This window comes from Pteropus vampyrus, unplaced genomic scaffold (genome assembly GCF_000151845.1).
Source record: "Pteropus vampyrus isolate Shadow unplaced genomic scaffold, Pvam_2.0 Scaffold99, whole genome shotgun sequence".
NCBI lineage: Eukaryota > Metazoa > Chordata > Mammalia > Chiroptera > Pteropodidae > Pteropus > Pteropus vampyrus.
The window spans coordinates 2,843,615-2,861,550 of NW_011888880.1; the positions used below are offsets into that span (position 1 = coordinate 2,843,615).

The following is a 17,936-nucleotide window of genomic DNA, read 5'->3' on the forward strand; positions in this document are numbered from 1 at the left end:
CCAGGTTCAAAGTAGGGGGAATGGCCGTGCAGGTAAAGAATAAAGTAGAATTTAGTGGTTAAGTACATTGGCTTTGGAGTCAAGTTAGGGATTAAATACAATGTCTGCCGTGAACTAGTTATTTTCATCTTCAGCAAGTAACTCGATCTCTTTATGTCTTAGTTTTCTCACCTATAAGACAGCAAAAATAATAGTCTCATTGGGCAGTTGTAGACATTAAACGAGAATATGTATCAGGCTTCCTAGCTCTTGGCAAGCATTTAACAAATGCCAAACATCATTATTAATATTATTACATCATCATCATCATCATCAATATGAAAAAGTAAATCTGTAGTGGTCTAATGATACGCAGTGGGTTTGATGTAATAGACATGTGTTTCAACCATACCTTACTTCTGTGTATAATATATGGAACACATAGGATAAAATATAGGCTCTCTAGGATAATATGTATCAGGATATTTAGGATAATAAAACATAACCTTCCTGTAACTGCGTGTTACCACACCCTGCAAGCACCTGAGGGGTTGTACAAGGAGATGCTAACACTTGGCTTTCTAGAAATGTCAGCCTTGTCATGAACTGGCATGAGGTGAAAACACTGTGGAGAAACAGTCTTTTTGTTTAAAATAGAAATTTCGAAGGAAGCCAGATTAATACATGAAAAGTTACTGAAGATTCAGTTCTTCTGGAGAAAAAAAAAAAGAAAAGAAAAGCTTCATCATTTCTGAAACGGAAAGGGGAATCGCTGGTACCAAAAAATCACGTTTCTTTTTCAGCGAAACTCTCCAGCCAAGCTTGGCACTAAGTGAGTGGGCGACTTCACCTCATCACTTCGCAGAAGACTTCCAAATTCACTGCGGCAGGCACGGCAAAATAAAAATGTGACAAACATCCTGGCTGGGAGGGGACTGAAGCCTCCAGGCTCAATCAAAGGTTCTCAATAATAGGATTCATTTAAAAAAAAAAAAAAAAAAAGACAGATGGGATTAGAAAATGTGGCAGTGAAGACTCTGGAATGAGATGAGATCACAGCACCAGCCTGCCTTTTGTGGACCTGCACAACGATTCTCCGAGCCATTCTGGCTTAGGAAACCTCACGACGAGGGGTTCAGAGAGAGGCCTCCGGTTTCCAGACACGTTAGGGGAGAGAAGGCTGAAAAGATGCATCAGATTTACAGCTGCAGTGACGAAAATATAGAAGTTTTCACGACTGTGATTCCTTCCAAGGGTGAGTAAAATCGCCCTTGACCGTTTCCTTAAGGAGGATGAGGACAATCACGTGCTGTTTTACTACGGTTTTCCCTCAGCTCTCTGAGCTCTGACAGCTTCTCTGTGTTTGGTGGTATTTGTTGTTGTTGTTGTTGTTGTTGTCGTTGTTGTTGTTCCTGAAAAGGAGCCACGCGGATAAACATCAGTCGTTGAAACAATCCATCAAGGGGGAAGTGAAGGCAGTTAAATATTCCATTTCGCTTAATTCAGTACGGCTACACAATATGCCGAATGAAAGTGACAGCGAGCCATTGTTGGAGGAAACAGAGATGAAAACGAAATTCCCAGGACAGCTAGATAGAGTCTTTCATCTTCTCCAGTGAGCAAGTGGGCTTTGAAATGAGAACCAGCTGCCTCAAAAGTCTGCTTTCTAACTGTGCTGTGAAACGTGAGGAGAAATACTTCCTGTGGTGGCCCGAAATCCAGTGAAGTGTTCAAATAATGCCCTGACCCAGATGGCCTCCACTCAGAGCCCTGGGCCACCCTCCCAAACTTAACCTGGAACTAGTGCCACCAAAAAGTCCTTGTGCTCCAAGGCAAATGGTGTCAAGTCGTGGGAAGGGCTTCGGGTGAGAGCTCAGATGACTGTAGGTGTCTGGTGACCGGACAGTTCCCTTGCCCCTTCCCCAAAGCTCGCCCTCTCCCCTGCCGCCTCTGCTCTCTCCCTGTAGCCCCTGTCCTGCTGAGAGAGCCCAGGGACTCCAGCTTAGCCCTGCTCTCATTGTCAGACTTGAATGAAGGAGGCTGGTGTTTGACCCCCTGTTCAAACAATTCCTTTCTTCTTCCAGTGTCAGCCACTGACAGGGCCAGTGCTCAGCGGGGCAGGGAGAGACTCAGCCTGACCACAAAGAGACAGCCAGCGGAACATAAATTAAGCTTTAGACATCTATTGCCAGATAGAGAGAGAAAAAAGAATTAAGAGTCTGCCCACGTGCAGGCATTGGAACTCTCTCCGGAAACTCTGAAACATACTTGGAAAGTCAAGGCAGACCCTCTGACCTGGCAGTCCCTCTGACCTGGCAGTCCCCCTTCTGGATAAATAGTCTTACATGTAGATGCTCATGGTGGCATTGTATTCTAGAGGGCAAAATTGAAGAGAACCTAAATGTCCTTGAAGAGGGGAGGGAGTAAAATATGTCATCATACCATAGAATACTCCACAGCAGTTGACAGGAATGAACTAGATCTACCTGTATAGACATAGATCTCAAAGCATAATGTTCAGTGGGAAAAAAAAAGTAGGATGAAAAATTATATATGTATGATAACAATTATTTAATTTGGAAATATAAAACAATACTATATATTGTTTATAGATATATATCTAGAGAAAAGTATCAAAATATAGGCTGGAAAGACACAGATAAAATTAGTAGCCTGGGGAGGGAGGGAAGTTGAATTAGGAGAGGGTAGAAAGGGGACCTAAACTTGCCTTCTAATTTTGTATTTATTTATATGAGAAAGAAACAAAATGGAAGCAAATATGAAAATGGTAAGATGTCTGTTTTCTGTCATTGTTACCCTTTAAAAAAAATTAAAAGGAGAAAAAAGTCAAAGCCGAATGGCTCTTTTTAATGAAAAATTTATTATTTTTAATAAATTGCTGTCACATTCACCGGAATAAAATCAATCAAAACAGGGCCTTTGACTCCATGCGCTTAGCATAGTGGTCGGGAGACTGCCGCCACTTTTGCACTCCGTGACCTTGGGCAGGCTACTTAACCTCTCTGGACCCGAGTTCCTACTTTCATAAAAGGGAGAACTAGAACTCACCTCCCAGGGTTACTATGGGGGAAAACATGAGATATAGGTAAAATATATAAAGCATCTAAGACAGTACCTGGCACGTAGTAAGCACCGTTAAGTACGTCGCTTACAAAGCGATGACTATTTTCATTCCATATTTAAAGCAATGAGTATTTCAGTCAAAGATAAATACGTGATCCTCTGTTCCTTTCTTACCATTTTCTTTCATGGTCACCTCCTTAGTATTAAAACTCTCCAGCCAAGCTTGGCACTAAGTGAGTGGGCGACTTCACCTCATCACTTCGCAGAAGACTTCCAAATTCACTGCGGCAGGCACGGCAAAATAAAAATGTGACAAACATCCTGGCTGGGAGGGGACTGAAGCCTCCAGGCTCAATCAAAGGTTCTCAATAATAGGATTCATTTAAAAAAAAAAAAAAAAAAAAAAAGACAGATGGGATTAGAAAATGTGGCAGTGAAGACTCTGGAATGAGATGAGATCACAGCACCAGCCTGCCTTTTGTGGACCTGCACAACGATTCTCCGAGCCATTCTGGCTTAGGAAACCTCACGACGAGGGGTTCAGAGAGAGGCCTCCGGTTTCCAGACACGTTAGGGGAGAGAAGGCTGAAAAGATGCATCAGATTTACAGCTGCAGTGACGAAAATATAGAAGTTTTCACGACTGTGATTCCTTCCAAGGGTGAGTAAAATCGCCCTTGACCGTTTCCTTAAGGAGGATGAGGACAATCACGTGCTGTTTTACTACGGTTTTCCCTCAGCTCTCTGAGCTCTGACAGCTTCTCTGTGTTTGGTGGTATTTGTTGTTGTTGTTGTTGTTGTCGTTGTTGTTGTTCCTGAAAAGGAGCCACGCGGATAAACATCAGTCGTTGAAACAATCCATCAAGGGGGAAGTGAAGGCAGTTAAATATTCCATTTCGCTTAATTCAGTACGGCTACACAATATGCCGAATGAAAGTGACAGCGAGCCATTGTTGGAGGAAACAGAGATGAAAACGAAATTCCCAGGACAGCTAGATAGAGTCTTTCATCTTCTCCAGTGAGCAAGTGGGCTTTGAAATGAGAACCAGCTGCCTCAAAAGTCTGCTTTCTAACTGTGCTGTGAAACGTGAGGAGAAATACTTCCTGTGGTGGCCCGAAATCCAGTGAAGTGTTCAAATAATGCCCTGACCCAGATGGCCTCCACTCAGAGCCCTGGGCCACCCTCCCAAACTTAACCTGGAACTAGTGCCACCAAAAAGTCCTTGTGCTCCAAGGCAAATGGTGTCAAGTCGTGGGAAGGGCTTCGGGTGAGAGCTCAGATGACTGTAGGTGTCTGGTGACCGGACAGTTCCCTTGCCCCTTCCCCAAAGCTCGCCCTCTCCCCTGCCGCCTCTGCTCTCTCCCTGTAGCCCCTGTCCTGCTGAGAGAGCCCAGGGACTCCAGCTTAGCCCTGCTCTCATTGTCAGACTTGAATGAAGGAGGCTGGTGTTTGACCCCCTGTTCAAACAATTCCTTTCTTCTTCCAGTGTCAGCCACTGACAGGGCCAGTGCTCAGCGGGGCAGGGAGAGACTCAGCCTGACCACAAAGAGACAGCCAGCGGAACATAAATTAAGCTTTAGACATCTATTGCCAGATAGAGAGAGAAAAAAGAATTAAGAGTCTGCCCACGTGCAGGCATTGGAACTCTCTCCGGAAACTCTGAAACATACTTGGAAAGTCAAGGCAGACCCTCTGACCTGGCAGTCCCTCTGACCTGGCAGTCCCCCTTCTGGATAAATAGTCTTACATGTAGATGCTCATGGTGGCATTGTATTCTAGAGGGCAAAATTGAAGAGAACCTAAATGTCCTTGAAGAGGGGAGGGAGTAAAATATGTCATCATACCATAGAATACTCCACAGCAGTTGACAGGAATGAACTAGATCTACCTGTATAGACATAGATCTCAAAGCATAATGTTCAGTGGAAAAAAAAAAAGTAGGATGAAAAATTATATATGTATGATAACAATTATTTAATTTGGAAATATAAAACAATACTATATATTGTTTATAGATATATATCTAGAGAAAAGTATCAAAATATAGGCTGGAAAGACACAGATAAAATTAGTAGCCTGGGGAGGGAGGGAAGTTGAATTAGGAGAGGGTAGAAAGGGGACCTAAACTTGCCTTCTAATTTTGTATTTATTTATATGAGAAAGAAACAAAATGGAAGCAAATATGAAAATGGTAAGATGTCTGTTTTCTGTCATTGTTACCCTTTAAAAAAAATTAAAAGGAGAAAAAAGTCAAAGCCGAATGGCTCTTTTTAATGAAAAATTTATTATTTTTAATAAATTGCTGTCACGTTCACCGGAATAAAATCAATCAAAACAGGGCCTTTGACTCCATGCGCTTAGCATAGTGGTCAGGAGACTGCCGCCACTTTTGCACTCCGTGACCTTGGGCAGGCTACATAACCTCTCTGGACCCGAGTTCCTACTTTCATAAAAGGGAGAACTAGAACTCACCTCCCAGGGTTACTATGGGGGAAAACATGAGATATAGGTAAAATATATAAAGCATCTAAGACAGTACCTGGCACGTAGTAAGCACCGTTAAGTACGTCGCTTACAAAGCGATGACTATTTTCATTCCATATTTAAAGCAATGAGTATTTCAGTCAAAGATAAACACGTGATCCTCTGTTCCTTTCTTACCATTTTCTTTCATGGCCACCTCCTTAGTATTAAACCAAGTGTTCATTGATACTCGTGGACATGTCACTGCTCAGGAAGTTGTTCTGTAGAAAAGGAATATTTGCAGTTTATATGAGACCGGAAATGGAAGAAGGTCACCTCTTCGTTCTCGCTGTGCCCCGTCCTGTCTTCTCCAAAGCCATCGAGCAAGGGGCTCACAGTGAGAGCAGGCAGTTCGAGCTCTCCTTACTCACTGCTTATGAGAGAGATTGGTAACTCTTCATTACAGCCCACATTCCCCAACTGCAGAGATACAGGTTGGTTTGACTGTGTCTAACAATGGTTACAGTCCTTCCTGATATGACCTTTCCCAGATGCTACTGTTTAGCCATGTTTATTCAATGTGCAATGACCAGAATGTTTTCCGAGCACAAGTTCAGCCACCTGGGCAGTGTTGTCTAGCGGTCAAGAGTGTAGGCCTTGTTCTACCTTCAACTCTGCGACCCCAGCCCTCAGCATCCTCATCTATAAAGTGGAGTTCATGGAGAGTGCCTGCCTCACAGAGTTGCTGTGAGGAGTGAATGAGATAAGGCAAATAAACCATCTGCCTAGAAAAGCTCAATGAGAGCTATTACTACATTTGTTATTATTGTATTGTATCCCTCTTTCTAATACACACATACATACACACACATATTGGGTTCAACCTATTAGTTATATATATGGGGTTTTTTTGTTTGTTTTTTTTTAGCTTAGCCATCAAAAATATGACCACAGCAAATGCGGTGGTGTTTCTTAAGTATTTTAAAGGCACAGGGCATAGATCAAGTCTGTAACTGAGGACAAGTGTGCATTTTTACTTTCTAGAGAAAGAGACCTTTAAGGGAAAGATTTCGTAGACATAATTCACAGTAAATACAAAAGATAAAAGCTGTGGTTTTACCAAGAAGTTAAATACTAGAAGCTATTTCCTGAGGCGCACCAGAGTTGGGGTGAAGAGTACCACAGCATTCAAAATAACTCACTGGGGGATAAACAACAGTGAGGAGGGGCAGTCAGGGAACAGCAAGAGGAAACAGAGAACACCCCAGAAAGAGACATTCCAATGCTGCAGGCCCTAAACGTGATCACTTATTGCTTCCACCAGCCCTCACCTTGCAGAGAAAGAGGAAAATCCTGATAACCACCACTACTTCCCAGAACTTACTCTTTACCGTGTGCTGGGCCAAGGGCTTTATAAAGAGTAGTTCATTTAATCCTTGCCACAGCCCTCTGAGGTAGGTGCTGAATTACAGATGAGGAGAGTGAGGCTTAGAGGGAATCAGGAATTTGCCCAAGTCACATAACTGGCAAAGGGTCAAGTTCAGATTCACACCCAAGTGAAAGGAGTGGGAAGCCCTGGCTGTTGACCAGCACCCTGGATGACTGGTGACGTGGCTGCAGGCACCCTGCAGAAAATAACAACACAGTGCTCATCTGGTCACTAATCTGATAGGTGACAAGAAGTCATGTGAGCACTAGGCAGGGAAGTGACATGGTGGGATTTTAGTTGTGAGTAAATCCTTCTGGCAACAATGTACGTCTTTTCCAACCAAGTAATATTTTTTAAATGCTTAGTTGATTTTTTAAGCCTTTTTATGTTTGTGGTAAAATATACATAATATAAAAGGTACCATTTCACCACTTTTTTAAATGTATAGCACCGTGGCGTTAAGGGCATTCACACTGTTGCGCAACCATCACCACCCTCCGTTTTCAGAACTTTTCCATCATTTCAAACAGAAACTCCGTGACATCACATAATCCCTCTCTCCCTTCCTCCTCCCAGCCCTGAGTAACCTCCACTCTACTTTCTGTCTCTACCAGTTTGACTGCTCTAGGTATCTCATATAAATGGGCTCGTGCAGTATTTGTCCTTTTGCGTCTGGCTTATTTCACTTAGCTTAATGTCTTCGAGGTGCATCCATGTGGCAGCACGTGTCAGAATTCCATTCCTTCTTGTGGCTCAATAATATTCTATTGACTGTATAAACCATATTTTGTTTATCCATTCATTCGTTGATGGGAACATCCGTTTCCGCCTTTTGGCCATTGTAAATAATGCTGCTCTGAACTTTGGTGCACTTAACCAAATAACATCTAAAACTGCAGTTGTACCCCGCTTCCTCTTCCCATTCCTTCTCTGTGCCCCTGCCCCACTCCAGGTCTGAACACTCTCAGTTTTGTGACTGTGGCTACATCAGCCCCCCAGGTGTTCTCTAAAACCAGTCCTCTATCTCTCTTTGCAGTGTCCAGTCCAGCCAGAAGAAGAGTCAAAAGCTCACAACATCTCTTGACCAAGAATGTAAGGAAATTTCAGTTTTCATCTCTTTGATTGCCTTTCATTTAAAAAGCAATGCCTGGCTTCTTCTCTCTCCTGCGCCTTATAGACAAGAAGGTTTTCCTACAGCCCATGTTGTTGCTGCTGCATTCTCTGCCCTCCACCTAAGTAAAATAATTGACAAATGTCAACCAGAGAGCACACAGCCCTGAATTAGATACCCCCATTCTGCCGTTTTCCCCAGACACAGAGAGTAAATCTCATTTTATATATATATTTTTTCTTATTTAAACAGAGTCCGTGATGCGGGTACAGCATCCCTCACCTAGGTGTTCTATTGTTGGCACGTGCAATGTTCCATTTTTTCTCTATTCTAAAGATCAACACAATGAATTTGTGCAGAATACTATTCTTTTGGATTAATTTCTTGGTGCATAGGCCTCAAAGAGAAATTAACAAGTAAGAGGATAAGAATAGTTTCATCCATTCACCCAACATCAAATATTTGCAGTCTTATTGTGTGTAAGAGACACTGGGCTAACTGGGAGAAATGATAGTGATTTTTTTAAAAATGGTTTATGCTTACAGTTTTGTCACACATGTCCAGGAATTCTGAGCAATCGACAGGCTTCCATCGATGCTTTTCCATTCACCTCCAACCTCGTCGATGCTGGCTTTCATTTTTTGTATTATCTTTTGCTACTTTAATAAGTATATGCATTACCTTAAAATTAGTTTATAGGTCTTTAGAGCCTAATGATGCTGTGAATTTCTCATTTTGCTTAGATTTCGTTATATAAAAGCTGTCAATACATCTTTCTATTTTAATATAAAAAGTTTATTTTAACTGCTACTTTTTTCCTCTTGATTATACTAGCATTTCTATTTCTGTTTTTCATAAAACACTTAGAAATTCTCTAAGTATCTCAAATTTCAAAAACCTATTCTCCATTAAAAAATAATTTTTAAGTATCCTTGGGATGAGATGGGGTTTTAGTCATTGTTGTTTTCATGTACATTATTACTTTTTAATATCTAGAGTAACATATTCCCATCATAAAAATTGAAACATTACAAAGATATAAAATATAGTATCAATAAGTCCTGAGAAGCTGTAGGCACAGTGGTTAGGTGTGAAACCTGAGAGTCAAACTGCCTGGGCTTACGTCCCAGTTCTATCCATTTCTAGCTGTGTGACCTTGGGCAAGTTGCCCAACCATTCTGGTACTCTACTTCCTTAGCATTAAAATGAAAATAAATTGAGCACATGTCTCAAGAACCACTGGGAGGAGCAAATGATTGAAAACATGTAAAGTGCTTAGTCAAGAGCCTGATACATAATGAATATTCAATAAACCTTGGCATTTTTAAGTGAAAATTTCTCATATACTAACGTAATTATTACACTTTATTGCTTGATAACATACTATTTTGAAATTTGCTTTTTCAACGAACAGTAACTCTTGAACATCTTTACGTGCCAATTGACATATATATAGATCTACCCCATTCCTTATAGAGGCTGCAAAGTATGCCATTGTGTGAATGTCCTATATTTTTTACTCAAACCAAATCTGAAGTTTTCCTAGATTAATTATTTAACTGAATTATCAGTAAATGGGGTTCTCCATTTTCTACTAAAACAATGCCACCAGAAATATTCTCAAACATATTTTTTATGCTCTTACGACAAATGTTTTTGAGGATAAATTTATAGGCATGAACGTTCTAGACTATCAAATCAACACGTTGTACTCCTTAAACTTACACAATATTATATGTCAATTATGTCTCATTTAAAAAAAAGGAAATGCTCAAAGGGTATGAACATTGGAAGAATTATAGAACAATTGCCAAATTCTTAGCAACCGTGTTATAAAAGTACCTTTACCAGAACACCTGAGCCAATACTGTTTGGTAGCAATGCTGTTAGTCTTTGACAGTCTAATAGGTGAAAACATCTTATTGTTTCAATTTGCATTTCTTTATTAATACCATTCTTCATCTTTTCATAGACTATTTTTTTTTTCACTACGGCTTCCTCTCTCGTCTTTTGCTCATTATTTCCGCCAGTTGTATGTCTTTTTTAAATAACTTTTGAAGGTATTTTATATATTAAGAAAGAAAAGGGCTTTTAACGGATAGAAAATTTCTTTGGTGTGAAGCAAGAGGTTCTTATCTTTCTTGTGGTCTCTGAAAATGTAAGCCCACGATGTAAACGAAAAGTGCTCCTGACTTTTTAAGGAGCAGTGGGTGTTGTCAAAAAGGAAAGGGAAGCAGCTGTTTGTAGGTAATTTAGAGTTTAAGTGTCGCAACAAACCTTTCAGTCAAGGGCTTGAGTTTGGCATTACTCAGGATTTGAAGGAGCCATAAATCATTCACAGCTCAAGGACGATCCCTTGGGAATTCGGAATATTTCGTTCTCAAGCAAGTTCTTGCCTTGAGTTTCTAACCTTAAACAACGTTCCTGTCTGGATCGCCCTTTCTATCATTACCAACTGCTTTTCTAAGGACCAAACAGTGGTTACGGTAACTTTTAAAATGGAAACTAAATCGCTCTACTTTCTAGTAGTTAAATTGGGTTCTAGGAAAGAAAGTTCTCACGGTACTCAGAACCTAAACAGAAGAGATAACTCTCTATGGTGGAGATGAAGACACATGAGCATGAGATACACAAAGCCACCAAAACATGGGCGCAGCCTCCTGGAATATCCACTGGACTTCAGCCGGGCACCATAGGTAGAACCACACTCTCAACATTCCCGGGAGTAGAAATATTTGAGAAAGGCTGCTATGTGTGTGGTTTATGAATTCCCCTCTCTAAAATATTTTTACTCAGAGGGAAAAAAATGACTCAAGTATATAATACAAATATAAATGGCTTTTGATTAGGAAAAAAAAGTCAGGGTCTTGTCTTCAAATATGCAATCTTCCTCCAGGTGAGACGGCTTCATAATGCCCTCTGGCCTTTGAGCTCTCCTCTGAATTTCTGATTTCCCCTCACAGCCTGACTCAGCCTTTGCTTGTAAAACTCAGCCTCCGCCATATAGAACATTCAAACTAGAGAAGACAGGAAAGGTCACTTTGTCCACCTAAGATGAGGAAAGAGACTCCCGAAGAAGAAAGGATTGGCTCTGATTTCTTGTTTCCCATCCAGCTGGCTCTTGGCTTCCTTTTCAGTTCCCGAGAAAATGATTCATACTTCACAACTGCTCCAATGTACCAATGTTTCTGACTTTCTTTGTCCTGAAATTCTCATTTGTGCTATCCTCACCCCTTGGGCTACCATGCGGATGTCAGGTCCCTTCCTTTACAGATATTTCTCTCCTCTCTAAACCATCCTTAGTGTTGGTTAGTTTCTTCTCTCTCTGGACTTCTCTTAAGTTCCTTTTTTTTTTTTTTCTGAAACCGGGCCCCAGCCACATACTCTCTCTTCTCTAGACTTGTTTTTCTCTCCTTGGATTCTTAGGCAATTTTATTGACATCCTGATCAACCTGATGCCACCAACATTATAAGACTAGCTCAAAGGAATGAATTTACACAAATGTGTGCATCAGTTAGGACTGCCCATACAACAGAGTCCCTGCCACTGTGATTGATAGCCCCTTCAGAAGGGGCCGCCATTAGGAAAGATCGAGAAATAAGATTGCAAATGTCACATTCTCCCCAGATTTCAACCTTGCAGAGGAGGGATTTGTCTGGTGATCTGCTCATTTTTCAAAATGCACTGAGCAATCAATTCCACTTGAAATTCTTATCTGGATGTAGGCACTTCTGTAGGTGTGACACAGTTCTCGTCCTGGCTCTGCCCATTATATAGCCCTGTGACTTTGAAGACACACAGATGCTCTTGGCCTCAGTTTCCTTATATTTTAAATTAGGGAGTTGGGCTAGAACATTGCTATGGATTCCATCAGCCCCGAATTATAATGATTCTCCATCACCTAAGTCTCACCTGTCTTTCTAACTCCCCGTTAATAGATCCCACCCCTGCTGCCGGTTCCCCATCTTACCCGCATACTCAGGATGCTAAAGAGCCTGCTCTCAGAACAGTTTGTTCTAAGACCAGCAGCAGCAGCAAGCCTAGACTGTGTCCTACAGACCACAAGATAAACCAGGCTGTCAGGAGGCTTTTAGGTCACCATGACCAACCACTCAGCGGTCTGTTTCCAGGCCTGGGCTGGATGCACTGGCCTGGAGCCCTTTCAGAACTTCCATTAGTGTAGGAAATGAAAACCCGTTATAAGGCCAGCTACAAAAGGGAAATCTTCTGAGCTGGGCTCCTCTCCTCTTTCCTTTCCTGTTATTAGCATCCTTTTGGGGGATTGAAGAAGAAACCCTGAAGAGGCACTTGGCCCTAAGTCATATCCTGGGAGGGGTCCAGCCTCATCTCCACCCCTAGGAAACCTCCTGCATTCAGCGAAGGGCTGAGCAGCTAGTTACCGCCTCTCCGCCCTCTCCCTCTCCACTTCCTTCGCCCAGCCCGCAGTGCGGAGAGCAGGTTGCAGAGGCAGCATTTCTTGTTCCAGAAAGGAAACATTTGATTCCCTTTCAGAGGGGGAAATGCAGGGTTTCCCCCATGGATTCCTCAGGTTTTCACATCCTGCTGTACTTTCTCCTTCTACAAAGTGAGTCTGAAAACATGCCAGTCCTCGCTCCTCCTCCAGAGGAATGCTGGGAGAATGAAAATAAAACCAGAAATACCCGTGGCAGAGTCAACAGCAAAGAGCCCTACAAGTGTCACATAATGAAGCTTGGGTCTTTCCTGCTCCACCTGCACAGTCAGGTTCGGGGGGAGGGCCCAGAGGTCAAACAGTGCATGTGTCAGGGCAATGCGGCTTCAAACTACCATTAACCCGGGAAATCTCAGTGCTCCAGGTGACATCATGGAGTGCGCAGTGCTCAAAGGAAGGGAAGGCTATGGCCGTGCCACCTTGAACACACCTGCTCCCGTCTGATGTCGGAAGCTAAGCAGGGTCGGCCTGGTTAGTACTTGGATGGGAGACCACATAGGAAGACCAGGTGCTATAGGTGTAAAAAATAAAAAAAATAAGGGATTGTAAACTGACAAGTTCCTTGCAATCTGTGAGGTCAACCAAGGGTTGCCTCACCTAAAAATAAATAAATAAAAAATAAATAAATAAAGGGGAGGAAAGGAGGGGAGCGGAGTGGAGGTGTGTGCAGAGTGTTGAGTGTGGACCACCCACTGCAGTGCCTCGGAGCCCCGCAGTGAGCTGGCATGGAGTGGAGGGTGCAGCCCCACACCTGAGCAGAAACGCCACCTTCTGCAGTGCCCAGAGGTGAAGGGGGACTCATCCCAATTGCTCTCGAATTATCAGCTTTCTTCAAAGGCACAGAATGATAAATGCAGACCCCGAAATGGGTATGGGAAGAGTTAATTTCCTATCCCAGACAAGACCAAAGTTGAGATATGTGAATTTTCTAAGCCAAGTCCCACTGGTGGTAAACTGAGGCAGAGAGTGACGGTTCCCCTTATTTTCCTCTCGAAAGACATGAACCACTCTCAGATGCTATAGATAAATACGCAGCATGAAGAAAAGAGCAAACCGTGCTTCTCAAATCTCTGCTAATGACGGGCACTTACCCTGCCCTGACGTAGCAAGGCAGACAAGGACATCCCCTTTCTACACGACCGCAAAGTGTCAAAGCCAGGGTCAAACTCAGGGCTGCCTGGACCCAAATGAGTTACCTTCACTGACAATCTGATAGGAGGGGGAAAGAAGGTTATTGTTTTAATTAACATGTGTTTAATTAAAATCTTGTTCAGCATCTTTTCATGTTTATTGCCTACTTGTATTTTTTATTGTCAATTGCCAGATCATAATTTTTGCCCTGCTTTTCTATTTTTTTCCTCTTCATTTTTATATTTTATTGCTTATTATTTTTATTAAATTTATTGGAGTGATATTGGTTATTAAAATTATATAGGTTTCAAGGGTACAATTCAATCTACGTCATCTGTAGATTGCATTGCGTGTTCACCACCGAAAGTTAAATTTCCTTGTCACCTTACGTTTGACCCCCTTTACCTTATCTGCCTTCCCCCCTAAGTTTTATATACCTAGGGACAATTCCCCATTATAAGTAACAAATGTTATATTGAGCTATATTCTAGTGGTTAGGTTTTGAGGGATTTTTTTGGCATTCATGTTGGTATGAGAAGTATAGACAAGGATCCATTTGCCCCAGGAGCCTGACATTTATTCCAACAATATTAATTAAAGATCCAATTTTTCTCTACTCAATTAAAGTTTCACCTTATTGTGATATTTTAAAATCCAGAGATTTTGCTTCATCTCCTCCAAAGTAATATAATCATTATATGCAGACAGCTGAGGGGGATCTGTAGGGCTGAGATGGGTCCACCTCACTCACAGGGGCATCCCGTGCCCAGGGCCTGGCACAGAACACCCCCTCACAGATTGTCCGCGGAAGGATGGAACAAGCAACCAAGCGAATGTGTAAATGCAAACCTCAGAGAAGCTGCCGTGTAATGCTGGAGGTTCCAACCAGCTTCCAAGCCGTGAAGAAATTCAGAATGAATGACCCAGTGTCCTGGATAAGTATAAAAATATGCAGGATATGAGCCAAAAACTGCTAAGATTCACTTCATCACTCCCAGTATTAAGATAAAATACAGTGCTATTTGTTTTATATTTATTTCAATTATAATTTGTATTTATTATAATTTTTAAGGCCCATTTTGGTGGACCCTGACAAAGGGGTATTCCCCCTTCCCAGCCTTCCTAAACTACCCACTCAGCAGGTGATCCCTCCCAAAAACACCTTAGCATTTAGCTCAGTGCTGGTTCACCAGGACTGCCCCTTACCGAGCCATACAGGATATTCATCTCTCAGCTCTGCCTGACACAGGCATTCTGCAAGGTGGAGGAAATGGGAGCATTCTACAGTCCTGCCAGCAGCTTCTTTTTTAAAACAGATCTGGGAATGAGTTGGGCCCCAGTCCTCTCCCTAGCTCTTCCCTCTGCTAGCCCCCTCAAAAAGCTTTTCTCTGTATGAACAAGGGCGTCCACTTAGCTGCAAAGCCCCTAAGACCTGAATTTCTAGGACCATCCTCATTTCAAATAGCCTGTCCTGTTGTCAAACCATGTCAGGCCAGGGTGCAGGTGACTAGCCCCAATTTGGGGTTTGATGGCCCAGGATGCTGACTCTGTGAAGGGATTGCTGGTGAGGAACCGTCATTGTCCTGCACCATGGCACCAATGGACAATCTAAAGTTCAATAAAACAGTTAACTGTTTCTGGCCATATCCAAGTTTTCTCTCTGCCCCTAGCATTCACTGGAGCATGGATGGCTCCAAAATGTCCTTGTCAGCAAAGCTGCAGTCCTGGCCTGGATGGGGGATCCCTAGATCCAGGGAGGGGAACAAGCTGACTGTCCCTCCTCCTCCCGGCAGGTGGTGATCGAGTCGGACCTCTACTCACCCCGGCCCCTGGAGCTGCTGCCACACCGCAGTGACCGCCGAGCCAGCGAGGGCCGCAGATCAAGCAGGCTCCAGAGCTCATGGCAACAAGGACCCCACTCTGCTAAGAACCCCTCTAGACCGGGTATGCACCTGCTGGCTCGTGTTTCCTGTACCTCCCTGAAGGACAATGACACACTTAGAGCAGCAGCTGCAGTGTCTGAGTGTGGGCTTGTGTTTTGTCTGACTGCGTCACAGTCCTCCCTGGCAACCTTGGTCACGCCAGGTGAGCGGAGCACCTGTGGTATGGGGTTTAAGCTTTTCCCCAATACCCGCTCTACCCTCTCCGAACACACCTACTCTTGGGCCTAACCTATACCAGCTGCACATAACACCTTCTACCTATAACGCACTCGCTTCTGGGTGTAATAAACAAGGACGCTTTCATCTACCATCCTTGCTCCATAGGAAGCCCTGCTGGATTCAGGAGTAGATAAAAATCATTAAGCTCTGGGGCAGAGAAAACCAGTGTGGCCATGACTCATGAAGCAGAAAAAACCTACATTATTTATTTTACAGGCAGTGTGTATGTGTGCTTATACAGGCTCTTCATAAACTGCCATCTTAAATTTGAATGACTTGGGCTATTTCAACAAGCTATAAAAAAGGATCTGGGGACAAATTTGTTTCCAAAGCTGGAAACAGTATAATCTTACCTTACACACTATTTTTAAAAATGGCTTCCACCTTAAACTTTTCAACGGGCTTCTTCATCTAGCCCACTAAAGTCTGTGATGGTATTTTGCCTTTAATTACTGGTTATTTCTGTTATTCCCACAGCCTAAAATTATTCAAATTTTAACTCCAAAAATACACAAGAGAAAGTCTAGGATGTCTTTCTCAAAGCTTTTGTCAACAATTTTTTATGTTACCAGAACTGAAATAAGACTCCACTGAGTATGTCCCTTCCTCCATGCATCTTTTCTCCTTCCCAGATGCTAGACTGGATCTCTGAGGTTCCTTTGATCACTAATGCCCTGGTCCTGTTTTTATGATTCTACGTATAAGAATGCATAAATCAAGCCATATTCACCAGTTAAGTGATTACATATACACATATGTATGTAGAGTGAAAGCATTAGGAAAACCACAATCTGCCTTGCAAATTAAGAGGAGATAAATTTTTCTGTGTCTATATATAGGTGGGTGGGTGGGTCTATGTGTGTGCAGAAAGAGAAAAGGAGTGTTTGTCTTCGCTACAAAATCATAACGTGAATTTAGAGCCCTGTTTCTCAAATTGTAAAGTGCAAAAGAATCACCTGAGAATCTCGTTCTTATGCAGATACTAATTCAGTAAAACTGACTAGGACCCCAGATTTTGTTTCTAATTAACCTTCCAGATGCTGCTGATGATGTTGGTCTGAGGACAACAAATCAATCGGCAAAGATTTAGAGATAATCTAATGCATAGTCTCAGCTTGGGATCCTCAGAGCAATAGAATCACCTGGGAACTTGCAGGAAAGGCAAATTTCGGGTCCCACATGAGAACTTAAATTAGAAATTCTGGGGTGCAGCCCAGCAATCTGTATTTTAACAAGCCCCCAAGTCGATTCTAATGCCTATTGAAGGTAGAGAACCGCTGATCTGCTTCACCCACCGCCTGCCAATTTGCAGGAGAGGAAACTGAAACCATGGAAACCGTGTGACCTACCCAAGGTCGCACTACTCATTAGCAGCAGAGCTGAGATTAAATCTCGGATCTCCCGATTTCCTAGCCACTGTGTCTCCCCATCACCCCCAGAGAATAGTGTCTCCCCATCTGTCTCGTTTTAGGGGCCACTTGCCTCCCTTTCTAGAAACTTGTGGAAGCTTGGACTGCCCAAGTCAGTCTTTTATTCTCAAAGAGGAGAACAGTAATTTATGAAATGGAGAGAATCTGCCCAACATGTGACAGTCAGCTCGTGCAGGAGATGTGCTAGTCAGGTTTAGGAAAAAAAAAAAAAAGATTGAGCTGGGCATTGATTCAACCATCAGCTCCCTGACTCTGATTCCAGAGGGGGCGGGAGAGAGGAAGGGTTTCTGAGTGCTCTTCACAGGAAGGGCTTGGCACCAGCTTTAGGCATCAAAGACTTCCATCCTCCGGTCGGTCGGAAGGACGTGATGTGTGTCTCCAGGGATCTCAGATCCGAGGACTTGTTTCTTTTCTGAGCTACAGGAGAAGGCTCTTGGATGCTATAGCCTTCTCCCGTGGGAGAAAGAGTCTCTGAAGAATCTTGGAATTTGCAGGGACAAGCTGAGAAACTCTCTCACCACAAGGCCTTGAGCAGGTGGCCTTCAGGTGCCTGGAAAAGGACACACCTCCTGGGCTTGGGACATGCATAGCAACCCTGAGCTGCTGTGTAATTCTGGGACTCGTCCCTTATATCCTGTTTCCCTGGACCTTCACTGATACTGTTCTCTCTGCAGA

General features: G+C 42.9%; 1 protein-coding gene and 1 pseudogene across 1 annotated transcript in view; both read left to right on the plus strand.

Moving 5' to 3' along the window:
- Positions 1–3,656: 3,656 nt before the first annotated feature.
- The window catches only part of CUNH8orf46 (chromosome unknown C8orf46 homolog), a 22,694-nt gene continuing 8,414 nt past the window's right edge, over positions 3,657–17,936 (plus strand). The window contains exons 1-3 of the mRNA XM_011364598.2: positions 3,657–3,723; positions 7,992–8,047; positions 15,463–15,613. Coding sequence (XP_011362900.1) covers positions 3,657–3,723; positions 7,992–8,047; positions 15,463–15,613 — 274 coding nt within the window. The remainder of the gene's footprint in view (positions 3,724–7,991; positions 8,048–15,462; positions 15,614–17,936) is intronic.
- LOC111742716 lies at positions 12,941–13,058 on the plus strand (annotated as a pseudogene).